General features: G+C 44.3%; 1 protein-coding gene across 3 annotated transcripts in view; it reads right to left on the bottom strand.

The window, feature by feature from the left end:
- DNAJB6 (DnaJ heat shock protein family (Hsp40) member B6) overlaps positions 1-13329 on the bottom strand; it is a 58424-nt gene that overhangs the window by 8222 nt on the left and 36873 nt on the right. For 2 of the 3 annotated variants that reach the window (XM_085050281.1, XM_085050282.1), the window contains exon 9: positions 279-1468. In XM_085050281.1, coding sequence (XP_084906407.1) covers positions 1155-1468 — 314 coding nt within the window. In that variant the 3' untranslated portion in view covers positions 279-1154. Of the gene's footprint in view, positions 1-278; positions 1469-13329 lie in introns of those variants that run through there. The other variant, XM_085050283.1, reaches the window with a different exon arrangement.

Here is a 13329-nt window from a genome sequence, read left to right as displayed (position 1 = left end):
TTTCAATTGCAAACTTGTGCGTCTTGGAGCAGAAATAAATTCACAGCAAAAAGTCCTAAGCAATCTTAAAAATTGCTCCAAAAATTGCATGGTGCATATCAAACTCAGCTGCTCCTTGGAATCCATTACAAAATATTGTGATTGCAGAAACCCTCATGGCTCCAAAGGCAAAGCCAAGGTTTCGTTTTGCCAGCCACAGACACAGGAGACCAAACCTGTACCCTTTGCAAGGGAGGCTTCAGGACATCAGCCCAGAGGTTACATTCAGGTCTCTGTAACTTTTCTCTACTTATTTTTTTAAGAAAAGATTCAACTTGGTCATCTTTAAAGACACAAAGCTTCCAGCAACTGATCAGGGAGATACTAATCTAAATTATTCTAAGTTTTCAATCTCTCATCCCTCATAATATCTTTAGGTCTTCCATACAGTGTTGGGATTAAAGGCTCATAAACACAGTGGAAGTTGGTACAGCACTGGGAGTACATGAGTGCCTGTTTTGGGGTACAGTGCATATTTTTCATGAGCTGCATTTACCCTGAGAAGCCTCATAGGTTCTCACTTCCCAACACTTCACCTGACTTCACACTACAGAGAAGGATCCTTGGTTTGGGCATCCAAGTAGAAAGGCATCTTTCACATATCAGCAAAACCTGTCCTCGCAGTCCTGGATGATCTTTGACCACAGGCTCCAATTAAATCAAGTAGTTATGAAGGCTCTGTTGTCCAAGATAGCCTCTGGACTATATTGCCAAAAAACAACAGACTATATCAAAGGACTAATTACTTCCAAAAATAACCCGGACAATTTTCACGTAGCCACGTTTGCCTGAACGGTCTCAGCCTCCTCTATTAGGATTTAGTTGCCTAAAATTGCAGCTTCCAGAAATAGCATCAACTTGCTGAACTTCTCCTTGGACAAGGAAGCCAGGCACAATTTAATTAAATGAATGTGCAAAGTACAGTGATGAGTTAACCTCTAAAATGCCTTCACTTTTAACAACAAAGAGCAGAGGCACTTCAGCAGCACAACAATATTTGCCCTGGATCCTTAAATATCCCAGGGCGTTAGTGAATCTAGGCTAAATGGAAGATCAGAGCTAAAGCAGGATGAAGGCAAACAAGCTGCTATTTATTATCTACTAGGGAACTAACATTAAGTCAACACACAGCACCAACTTCTTCCTTGGCTTTTTGGGTTTGGCCTTTGACTATGTGATGGGTCCTTCTCTGCACGTTTCTCACCAACACGCTTGTGCACACCTGATAAATAAAAAGGGGCCTCGAAGCTGCTCGTAACCCGGCTTCTGTCTTGCTCTTCCACCTCATCGCTACTGTAATGGCTGGCAAAGCGGGGGGAGCTGGCAGACTTGTGAGGCTTCAGCAGGCGCAGGTTGGTCGGCTGGGAAGGCAGCGCGTGTTGTCCTCTCCGTCGGCACTCCTCGGCAAAGGCTTCCTCATCTGCCTCCCCTGCAAGGAGCAAAAAATGCAAGAAAAGTAAGCTGCACCCTAAATGCGTAAATTTAGGCTGGGAAAAAAGGCCTCGGAGATGGGATGGACATTAGGGGGGTCACAAAACTGTTGTCTTGGCCGTGGCTGGCCACAGACAGTCCTGTTTATGGGGGAGAGTCTGGAGCAGAAAGCTCCATCAGTGGCCTGTCAGTACACTGAAACCACCCAAAAACATCCACTAGAGATGATGACCCAGGGGCCTCTGTTCCCTTTCTCCCCGAGAAACAGGGTGAGGGAGCTGAGCACATGGCCCTGGACAGTACTTCTGTCCTGTGCAGAGCATGTCATCACATCCCACCTCACCTGGACTGTCCTGCTCAAGGAAAAGCTACAGGGAAAGGAGTGATAAATACCCAAGTTGGCTACAGGGATGGTGGGAGAAAAATTAAGCCCACGTGGGTTCAGAGGGACCAGATGTTGGGCATCACAGCTGGAAGGGTGGTGGAGGTGTGTGATGGACCACATGAAGATGAGAAATCATGTTGAAGCTATGAGAAGTAAACACAGTCCAGAGGCAAGACAGGCACGGCACAGGCCAATGAACACAATGGAAATAAACCCCAATGTTGGCAAAAACTGGTATGAAAGATGAGGTATTCCCATCATACTCATGCTGTTTTGCAGATGAAACTTTCCTTTGCTGCAGAAACCATAACAGTACCAATGCTGCAAAGTAGAGAAATCAACTACCGTAACACACAAAAAACAGCAAAACCACACACTGAAAAGCAAACAGATACCAAAAAGTCAACAAAATACGTTCAACAGGAAAAATAAGGGGGAGGGAAAGTGGGAGGCGGGGGGTGGGGGGAAGAGTGGGAACAAAGGTATGTACCACATTCATCTCTTAAAGGCTTTTTAAAGTTTCCTTAGTTCAATTACTTAAGTACTTCTAATGGAGCTGATGAAATATGGCATCATTTTATTTGCATCAAAAGTGGTGTGTCACATTCTGGAAGTTTTTCCTGGGATGTGCCCGGCATCAGCTGCTCAGGGAGGGGTGTGTGCTCTCAGCTAATGTGTGTGCTCTTAGTTCATGGCTGGAAAATGCTTTGAAGATGAAAAAGGCACCACGTAGGCAACACGAGACAGAGCAGGAATACCCACTCGGTGTGCCCCACACCACTTCCAAACACAACAGGCTGCATTGTCTTTACCTTGTAATTGTGCGCGGGGAGATGCTTCTGAGGGCATGAGAAAAGAGAGGCAAGGTGTGTTTAACAAGTCATTTCACAGGGCAGTGAGGCACTCGAGGCCCTGCAGGAGAGGAGGACTCCAGGACGTGCCTCACATCGTCTGCCTGAGCACCCATGGGCTGTGCTTGGCTGTTAGCAGAGGATGCTCCTTCCCGAGTGGTTAAATTGCTCCTGATTGTGGACCCTGCAGTCCCCCACACTTCCAAAGGCACAAGCAAATGCCACAAAAGCACGAGTGATGATAAGACAAGGATTTCTGCATTTAGTCTCTGCCTGCCTGCATCATGCCAGTGTGAAACCCTGGGTGTTTGTATGGTTCTCCTTGCAGTAGGAGAGGGCAGGCAGGACAGCACCAGGACTCCAGCTACAGGAGGCCAGATGCAGAGGCTACAGGATTTCACACACTATACAAACAGCACTGAAGCATGTATCAGGCTGATGATACCAGCTCTATGAAGATAAACCTATAAAATGCCAAGAGAAGGAACACCCATGTACATCAGCAGCACATACAAAAACCAGTCAAGAGAGTTCACTTCCTAACAAATTACAGTGCACCAGAAATATGAGATCACTCCTCTCCCACGGAAACGCAAAGTGCATGGACTTCATTTTGAAGAAATGTGCAAAGTCTTGCTTGATGTATGTTGAAAATTTATATTGGCAAACAGATGCAGGAATGGGAAACATGCTGAGACCATTTTTGAAGCTCTGTGTGTGTTTGTGCATCACAGAGATATCCCAAAAAGGCACACTCACACAACTCCTCAGTATTGGGCTCAGGGAACCAGCACACCTTTGGAATCATAAAACACTTCAGCTGGAAGGAACCTTTAAAGCTCCTCAGGTCCAACCCCTCTGTAATGAGCAGGGACATCTTCAACCAGATCAGGTTGCCCCATCCAACCTGACCTTGAATGTTTCCAGGCATGAGGCACCTACCAACTCCCTGGACAGCCTGTGCCAGCGTTTCACCACCCTCATTGTAAACATTTCATCATCTTATCTAAGTCAACCCTCCTTCAGTTTAAAACCATTGCCCCTTGTCCTGTCTCTACAGGCCCTACTAAAAGGTCTGTCCCCATTTCTTATTAGCTCCCTTTAAGTATTTGAAAGGATTAAATCCATCTTGATCACACAACAGAGTCCTTCAGTCTTCCATCCGCCCAAAGCAAAGGCAAATTTTAGTTTAATAAATAGACCCCCAAAATTGCCCAAACTTTTCCCCCTTATGAGTTGTGGGAGAGTAGGATGGCACCACAAATTAGTTAAGTGGTGTAACATCATGTCAGCTGTGATTTAAATACTGAATTGACTCCAGTGCTATGCATGGCATGAGCTGTCAGATCTTCCCCTGATCATCCACCTTTAGCACACCTGGCACAGCAAAACTAAAGTGTGATTTGCATCAACCATTCTCTCCTGTTCTACATATTTGAAACATTTGAGCCAGACTGAACAAAGCCAACTGTACCACTATAAATAGGAAACTTGAATACAATTTACTGTGGGAGAAGTCAGCCACAAAGGACATCACCACCAAAAAGTGCTTAAACACTGTTAGAGCTTTGTCAGTGGTGACGTTTGTCCTAGAAATGGCTTTTAGGAAGGTAGCTGGTATTGGGGGTGGGGGTGGAATACCCGAGTTCAGAGCTGGAATATCCACCCAAGAAGCACCTTCCAGGAGTGCTCAGGCTTTAAACAGCCCTCAGTTCCCCCAGCACCTCCTTCCTGCTGTCCCCTGTGCCTCCAGGCCAGCACACCCACGTGAGAGCCTGGGCAGCCGCGCCGTGACCCCAAGCAGGGACTGACCCGAGTTAAAAATAACTCTTTTTGCCAGCTTATTTTTAACTCAGCTCGGGGCCTGGAGCCAGCTCATCGTGCAGCCACCCCAGCTGGGGCAGGGAAGGGGGAAATTATCGAGGGCAGCTGGAATCAGCATCCAGGTTATGGTGTTAAGCAAAAGATCTTATGCTATGAATGCAAATAATAATTAAAAACCTTGCAGCTATTTCACTTGCAAAACCAGTTTGGAGAAGTTACATTTCTAAGGGTTAATTCTGAAAATTAAGGATTTGGCACTACCAGTAACTTTTTAAAACAATAATTAAGGTTTTCTGGTGCACCAGGTTCTCTGAAATGAACAGCAGCTTCCAGGTAAGAAAAAATCAGACATGAGGTGTAGAATCCTCGTGTCCTTTTGAAGCTGCATTAGGGCTGAAAGCTGCCTTCTGCTCCAAGCAAGAAGGTCTGGAAAATAACTTTTCCCAGCAAAGTGCTGCTGCATGGCAGTGGGAAACAGGGCTCCTTGGAGCTGTAGGTAACCAGTAGAGGGCAATATTGCCTGTCGCGAGGTATCGCTGCCGCAACAGCTGCTGCCAGCCTGGGTTTGGGGTTTAACAGAGATTTTACACCAATTGCACCAACTTGGACTAAGCGAGGGCTTAGAGGAGCCACTAGCTGCACCCAAGGGTCTGCGTGCTCCTGGGAAATGAAGATAACACACAGGAATAAAAACACTGGCAGAGAGGTTCCAGGTGAGCTCCTCACTGAGCACCTCACACCAAAGCAGTCCTGCACGGACCGGCATCATTATTTCGTGTTACATTTAAGTAATATCCATGTATGTCCAGGAATTTAACTGAAATTCTAGCAGGAATTAGCAGTAATTAATGGCAAGACAGTAATGGCAGAACTATGCCGACCAAACCAGGGTAAACATCCTGAGGATATGGAGTCTCTGATTTGCATTTACCAGCTCACTTCCCGCACGGCAGCCCCGCTGCTCCCTGCTGTGCTCTTACACACCTCACCAAAGGAATACACATCGATTTGGGGTTTTCCCTGTATTATGAAATAAAAAGCAGGTACACCAGTTTGTTCAGTCCAAAGGAAGACTTCCCCGAAGCCACAAACACCACAGAGTCCCAGTCCTGTAACCAGCATCAGGAGCTGCACCTGGTGGGGGATATCCAGCTTCACCTAATGACACAGCAGCTCCAAGCTAAGCTCCTGCCACTCAGTTATTCCAAGACGGCATGCAGGAAGCTTCCTGCATTCAGATCTTCCTGGAATGATGGCCTGCAAAGTGTCTTTCCAGTACTTCAAGACTCTAAAGTTAAGGGGCAGTGTAAACTCAAAGAGGACATCACATTGCTGCTTCAGCTGGAAGTCTGAGGTTCACCTGAGCTGTTCCTGGTGCAGACTGACAGTACAAAGAGTGCAGAAGGGGGGGAAAAAGGCTTTCCTTGAATTTTTTCCCCCTCCTATTACAAGAGTTTGGAATTTACCCTGTGCCTACGGAGGGCACTGGAGTTTCTGATGACTCAACTGGAGAGTTGAACTGTGAAGGAGCAATCAAAAGTGAAAGAAAAAAAATCCCCCTTTAAATTCATTTGTCGGAAGTCAATTGCACTATGATCTTTGATAACATGTTGATGGGATTTCTCTACTGATAAACTTTTCCATTATTACAGAAGCTCCAGTATTAATATTTACCTTAGCAGAAGCTACCAGGGCTCTTCCTGGACTGAAGTCCAACATTTTCTGGGAAATCATATGTTTTACAGGAACCAGTTCGATCTGAGAACTCATCTAACAGATCTGTCTACAGGGCTGGATTACCCTGGGCTGAAAAAAATCCTGGAGATTAACTGGATCTTTTGTTTCTTCTCATGAAATCTTCATATCTAATGTATTATAGAACAGAGAAAACATCAAGAGACCAAGTGACTCTATTAAAACACAGAAGTGGTCTAATTTGGGGGACCACACCTTGAAAGTTGTTTTCAGAAAGTTGCCAAATCATCAGTTTCTTTTAATTTCTGTTGGAAATGACGGATGCTCATTATAAAACACCCAGCCCAGGGTATTTTCCAAAACCACGTGCACACACACACCCCTCACCTCTCCTGAAACTGTAGACAACATGCTCAGCCAAGAAAATACTCCCTCACCATTACTAGAGGCTATGTTGAGCAAGTTCTTCTGATTAATTGTTCTTAAACCTGTTTCTAAATGCCAGGAAACACTAACACTGTGACGCTTACCAGCAGGAGTTATAAAACCCTCTTTCAGCCTATGCTCTCTTGGGTTTGTCAGATGTGATAGAAACCAAAATTTGCATCAAATTCTCTTTGGAAAACGTCTCCAAGTTTGACAGTGACAGCCTTTAAAAATCTCTCTCTTGCTATTTGATGTGATGCTTACAAGAAAAAGCAGCCATTTTAAAACCCTCTGATTAAAAAGATGCACATAGTTTTGAAAGCTGAAAGAGCCTGAAATCATTCAGAAACTATCCGGGGAATGCTGGAGCAGCTGCCCCATCTGCACCGGCGCTTTTGTAAACTGTAGAGGGAGTTTATTTCAACAGTGTCGTTTATCCGCCAAAGCACAGGACAAACAACGAGGTTTTGACTCAGCTCACACAGATCAGGGTCTTTCACCAATTATTGGCAATCATTTTCCTTCCAGAGCAAATGCACTCGGTGTTACAGAGAACACAAGGTGATTCAGGGTTTCCTGGTGTCTGTCTGAGACTCCTGTCCTGAAAAATTCAAGGAAATATTTATCCAAAATGGTACCTGGAATGCTCAGCTGGGTAGGAACTGAAGATGCCAGCAGCTCCCTGTCCCTACCCCCTCCTGTCCCCATCTCACATCCTGCACTGGTTCTGACGGCTCAGCTCTGTCAGCACAGCATTCAGATGTGTGTTATGTCTCCCTGCTTCAACCCAAACACTCAAGTTTATAATTAGGGGATTTGGGCTGGGCTTTCCCAGGCCAGGACCAGCACTACTATCTTGCCTACCACAGGAGCCAGGCATTTCCTGCAATGGGGAAGAAAAAATTCCAGAAGTGGCAGGACACAGCAGGGGAGGTGGTGGCAAAGCCCTGGGAAGTGATGGAAAAAACAAGGGTGTGGGATTTGGGAAAAAGGACAGACGGATGGAGCGCTCCTCGCAGTGCTATTTCTGTCCTGGGAGAGGGCTGGCTGCAGCACGTCCAGTGTCCGGGAAAGGGCAGAGCTCAATGCTTTCTGCTCAATGCACACAGCAACCCTCTGCCCTTCTGGCTCTAAAAGCTGGCAGTGAACTCGCTCCCTTTATTTTTTGCCCTCGTATTCATCTGCTCCAGTGTCAGCTCACTCTGTTCCTGCCCAGCTGTACCCCTGTGGCGCAGAGCAGAGCAAGGAAAGCCCCATGCTGGGTTTGCTCACCCTCCCTGCCCCGCAGCAGCTCCCTTAGAAAGTTCAACCTTTTGATTTTCCACTTTTTTTCTGCCATCTGGATTTTACCTGCCCCCCCATCCACGCCCAAGCACCCCATTATATCCTGCATTCAGCCCAGCATGTACCAACACGAATCCTGCATTCCCAGCACATCACAAGCTACTCCAGACAACATTTCACCACAAAGATTCCTCAATCTGCAATAAACTGGGAAAAGAATGTGAGTTTTCAGCACACACTAACTAAAATGGCACTGCTTTGAAAGGAAATGTGATCATGCTGTTCCCCATGGTGGCTAAGGGGGATCGATGACTACAGCCACTCCTGCTGGACCAGATCGAGCTCTGGAGCCTGGCACACAGAGAGGGAGCAGCTGGGAGAGCCTGGAGTTACCTCCTCCCTGCCAAAACTTCCTCATCAGAACCTTTTAAAGCCCAGTGAATGGCCCTACATTGTATCTGAAGCCAGAGAGAAGGCGCAGGCTGAGCACATCCAGGTTTTTGCAGCTATTTTCCTTCTGTTAAAGCACACCAGGGCACCCGTATGGATTACACCAGTAGCTCTCATCTTAAAGATCTGGGATGTTGGAATTGCAAATGGCAGGAGGTAACATGAATCCTCACGTTTCCAGCAAGCAGAGAGATGACCCAATTTGCATGCTGCAGCTCAAAGGGAATTTTATTAATTTTAAAAGACTTTATCAAGCAGGGGCCTTTTATTCGTTTCTGCATGAATTTGGAAAGGAAGCAAAGGAGGAGGAATGAGCTTCACAGCTTGACATACATAAATACAAATTAGCAAGATTTCAAGCTCAGAGTTTGACCAAATGGACCTGATTTTTAAACAGCAATCAAGACTACTTGAAAGATGATCTTTTCTCCACTTTTCAGGGTCATGTCAGAGGTCTACCACAGTTTCCTGAAAGTCTCATTGCACAGCTCTACACTGAAGTGACCAGGCCCCCTTAACAGGGGCTTAACAGACCCCCCTGTACTAGGGGCTCCTACTCTTGGAGCTTCTCTCTCCAACACACTTCACACAACATGTAGCTGAGATGAAGCTCAGAGAGCTGTACCTGTCTCTGTCTCTTACATGGCTCCTCTTCCTGAAATGGTATCACTGACATCAAAATATTTGGTTTGGTTTGATACTTACAAGGGCAAATAGCGATAGGACAAGGGGGAATGGCTTCAAACTGAAAGGAAGCAGGTTTAGATAAAATATTTGGAAGAAATCTGTACTGTGGGGGTAGTGAGGCTTGGCACAGGTTGCCCAGAGAAGCTGTGGCTGTTCCATCCCTGGCAGTGTTCAAGGCCAGCTTGGATGGGGCTCTGAGCAACCTGGTCTAGTGGAAAGTGTCCCTGCCCATGGTAGGGGGTTGAAACTGGCTGAACTTTCAAGGTCCCTTCCAAACTAAATTGTCCTATGATTTCATGAAACAGAGAGGCTTTTTTTCATCTCAGCTATATTTCAACCTCAAACAAAAATCCCCGTGGGTTTCATCTCTACCATGAGGAAGCCTCGCAGCCCAAGTTTCGCTTTGAAATTGTATTTGAAGTGCAAAATCCTACTGAGGAAAAAAAAATAGAAAACGAACCACCCATCATAATGAAACTTAATACTCACTGCTAGAGGAAAACAAATAAATAAAAATTCCACAGTGCAACTACATGTAGCCCTGTCCTCCATGGCCCACCCAGACATGAGGTACCTCCCACCAGTTTCCTCTCTCCTTCTGCCCAAGCAGAGCCTCGAGGACCTTCTCACCTCTGACACTCATTCTGCAGAACCTCCCAGTGCCAGATGAAACAGCTCCTTCATTGCTCCTAAAGACAAAACTTTGCTTCTTGCCTTCAGCCCTTCTAGGGAGTTACCACCAGGTCAGGCAAAATTGAGTTCTCATTAAAAAGTTCTTCAGACAGCAAAAGCAGAGGAAAAGTACTCTTCTACTTCAGCAACAAACAGATCTTTATAACTTTTAAAAACTAATGAGTTGAAGTATCAAGATGTCACCTTATATTCTCATTAGTGGCCCTCACTAGAGAAGCATCTTCAGAAGAGTTCTGAGCAAGTCCTAATTTGCAAATTATACAGCTATGTTACATATTTTTCCATTGATTATCAGCTTTAAACCTTAATGCAGAGCAAACCCAGATTACCGTAAAAGAAAAAAAGATACATCAAGAAAAATCCATGCAGTTAAATTTAAAAAGAAAAGAATCTCATGAGTGACTTCAGAAAAATGTGATGAATGACTTCCCCAGCTGTTTTGTCAACACTTCCATAGTAATTTGGCAAAAGCACAAAATCACTAAGTTTATATTTTCATCAAATGGCTATTAGTGCTGTTGAAATCTCACAGACACGAGACAGTAAGTGCAAGCTCCACATTTCACATTGCACTGTCCACACTCAGTTTGCAAGGTCTCATCTTTTCAGGTTAATCATTGGAAAAATATTCTCCCTTCTACCCTGAGGCTTAAATATGACACTAAGGCTCTGACACTAAGGGTTTCAAACACTAATTATAAAAAAAAGAAGAGGTACCTGCCCTCTCCAATTATAACCCCCAGCATGCAATTTATTCTTCATCCACCTATCCCTGTATTATTAGGACCACAGCAATTAAATGCCATCTTCCAGTGTGTGCACACATCCCTGATTTACAGAGCTCCAGAAACCATCATCTTTTAAATGATCCCAAAAACATCCCATGCTCACAGTACCAGGACCTCTCTTCTGACGGCTCAGTAGGTTTCAAAGTGTTTCATGAACCTTCACCACAAAACCCAGTCCTGTTTCTGACATCTTCCTGAGGAGAGAAACCCTAAGTTGTTAGCTGCTCTTCAATTTTTGACACTCCAATGAGAAGGCTGAATTTAAAAAAAATAGCGTTTCAAGTTGACATTCAATGCTAATTTTGACTAAATACTGTATTTAGTTATGAAACCTGTACAATTGGCCTTAGAGGAGACATAACTTCCAAGCTGCACCACTTTTTGTTGTTTGGCATCTCAAATCCATCAGAGAACTCTCCAAGTTTCCAAACATTCTTTTTTTCCCACCCATAGTCAAGATCTATGCCTTAAAACCCACCACAGTTTAGAAATACAACTAATTTTTCAAATCCTATCAATAATGATGTTTATACATGCAAATGTATGCACACATATACATGCATGTATTTAAACAGACAAAAAGAAATTGTTCCGTGTATGCTGCTCCAACTGAACTTCTGACCAAAACAGCCAATAAAGAGAGCACAGAAATCAACATTTTCTCAATTTAAAAAAACCCAAACACCAAACCAGGAACATGACTACCATCCAGCACTAACTAACAATACTTACAATTCTCTTTTGTGCCTGGGAACAGTACCGTCAGTCAGTTTATATGCTGCTTCTGCAGAGATCCAGTGGGAGCAGGGAAGATTTTACCAAAAGAGCTTTGTGAGTTATGGAAAGAGAAGGAAAGTTTGAACAGTGACATTAGTACCTCTTGATGCACCCAGGAAGACCACCCCAGGATTGTCCATGCCCAGAGCAATGGCTGCTCCCATCCTGTGTTGTTGCAGTGGCACCATCCCACCTTCTGCTCCTTTAACACACCTGTGAGATCCATAGGATGAAGCACCAAGGATAATAACAACCATTTCCAACCACCATCTCTGAGGCCAAAGCAAAAAAGGAGGGACCAGTATTTAAGAACTACCATAAAGGCAGAGAAGCTGGAGGGCTCTGCAATTCCAGAAGGGTGGAAAGCACACTGGAGTGCCCACTGGTCTTGCAACTACCTCCTCCTTGAACACCAGCAAACTCAGAATCTTCTCAGAAACATTTACCAAGAGTTTTACTATGTGTGAGGGTGTCAAATTTCATTTACACAAAAGCATTTCTCCTCAGCCTTGTGAATCATTGTTGCTCCCTTTGCAGGGTTGGAAATGTCCTGCAGTCAGCACTGTGACAGCAAAAGGCAACCTGGAACAGATGCACAACAGGTAAGGCTGCTGTTCACCTGCATTTGTTACCATGCAAGTCACTCACTGATAGAAATTTGCACATCCCAGACTTTGCACATTTGAGAACATTTCATTGCTTTCCAATTAAAATTCTGACCTTGCTTTAACTGCTGGTATTGGATACAGCCTGGTATCTCTACAGAAACAATCTCCTTTTACAGTAATATTTAAAAATATTAAATAAAAAAATCATGTACTGTTTTTCTAAGGAAAAAGTTGCTTAGTCAAGACTGAATAGTGGACTGGAAACAGAACTGGAGCCAAAAGGGCAGAAACATCACCTTCCAGGAGACGGAATCTGTTTGCAGAAGCCTTCAAAGCACTGAGTTCCATTGAGAAGATAAATCAGTAAATAAAACCATGCTGTTGTAACAGCAACAAATGGACATTGATGACAGTTCAGCTAGGACCTCAGACTGTCCACCTCTACTCCAGTTTCAACTGAAAATCTGGAAGACCTATCTTTTAAGGAAATATTAGCCAGAATTATCACGAAAACAGAAAACCCAGGAGGCTTTGACCTCTGTTAACAATCTATCATCTAAACTACATGAAGGCTGCACTTTAAGTTGACAGCTTGGCTCTGTGCCACTTGCAGGCCCAAACTCCACACCAGAGACAATTTGGGTAATTTTGCCACCACACCCAGAAAACACAACAGCAAGCTGAATCTAGAGCCCAGCATGAATTGAAGGTTGGCTTTTGGTTTCAGGAGGAGCTGGGAGGCACAAGGCAAAATTCCCCCCTGCAAACAGCTCTCATAAAAGAACTTTCCACTATTGGAAACTATTCTGTCCAGGGCAACAAGCACCTCCCCTGCAACAGAGCAGCATGGGCATGCACTTGGCTTTGTGATTTATTCCACGAGAAGGGTTACCAGGGATGTAGTCATCATCTTCTATAAACATTTTGGAAGCAAAGCACACATGTGATCTCAGAGCGAGTGCTAGAGGAGACGAAATAATGGAAACCACGTAAGAGTAATCAATTAATCTGATGTTCTCAATTTGGTTCATCAAGAAGAGCAGGGAGGTTTAAACACCTGTGTCTTCTAAGAAAAATGTTTTATTTCCCTGAGTTGAGCTTCTTGTTTTTAGGAGTGATTACAAGAAGCATCTTCACAATTAGTCACTGCATTAGAAACCACTTAAAAGTCACTTTCTGTACTATGACATTTTTCAAGACAGTGTTATATCTGTAATTAAATAAATTTTTAATGCCTACAAAACTGCTATGAGAAGACTTCAGGACAAATTCCACTATTTTCTTTTAACCTTAACCGACGGGACTTTCTTCCAATTCTTTCAGGCTAATACTTTCAATATAGATCAAAAGTAGGGCAATAGCAATGTTTCAAAAATACTTTGGAAATTATT

This window comes from Lichenostomus cassidix, chromosome 2, assembly GCF_008360975.1.
Source record: "Lichenostomus cassidix isolate B80296 chromosome 2, HeHo_3.0, whole genome shotgun sequence".
In the NCBI taxonomy this organism is placed as follows: Eukaryota; Metazoa; Chordata; class Aves; order Passeriformes; family Meliphagidae; genus Lichenostomus; species Lichenostomus cassidix.
The sequence above is the reverse complement of the archived record's forward strand: the minus strand, read 5'-3'. Positions and strand labels throughout refer to the sequence as shown.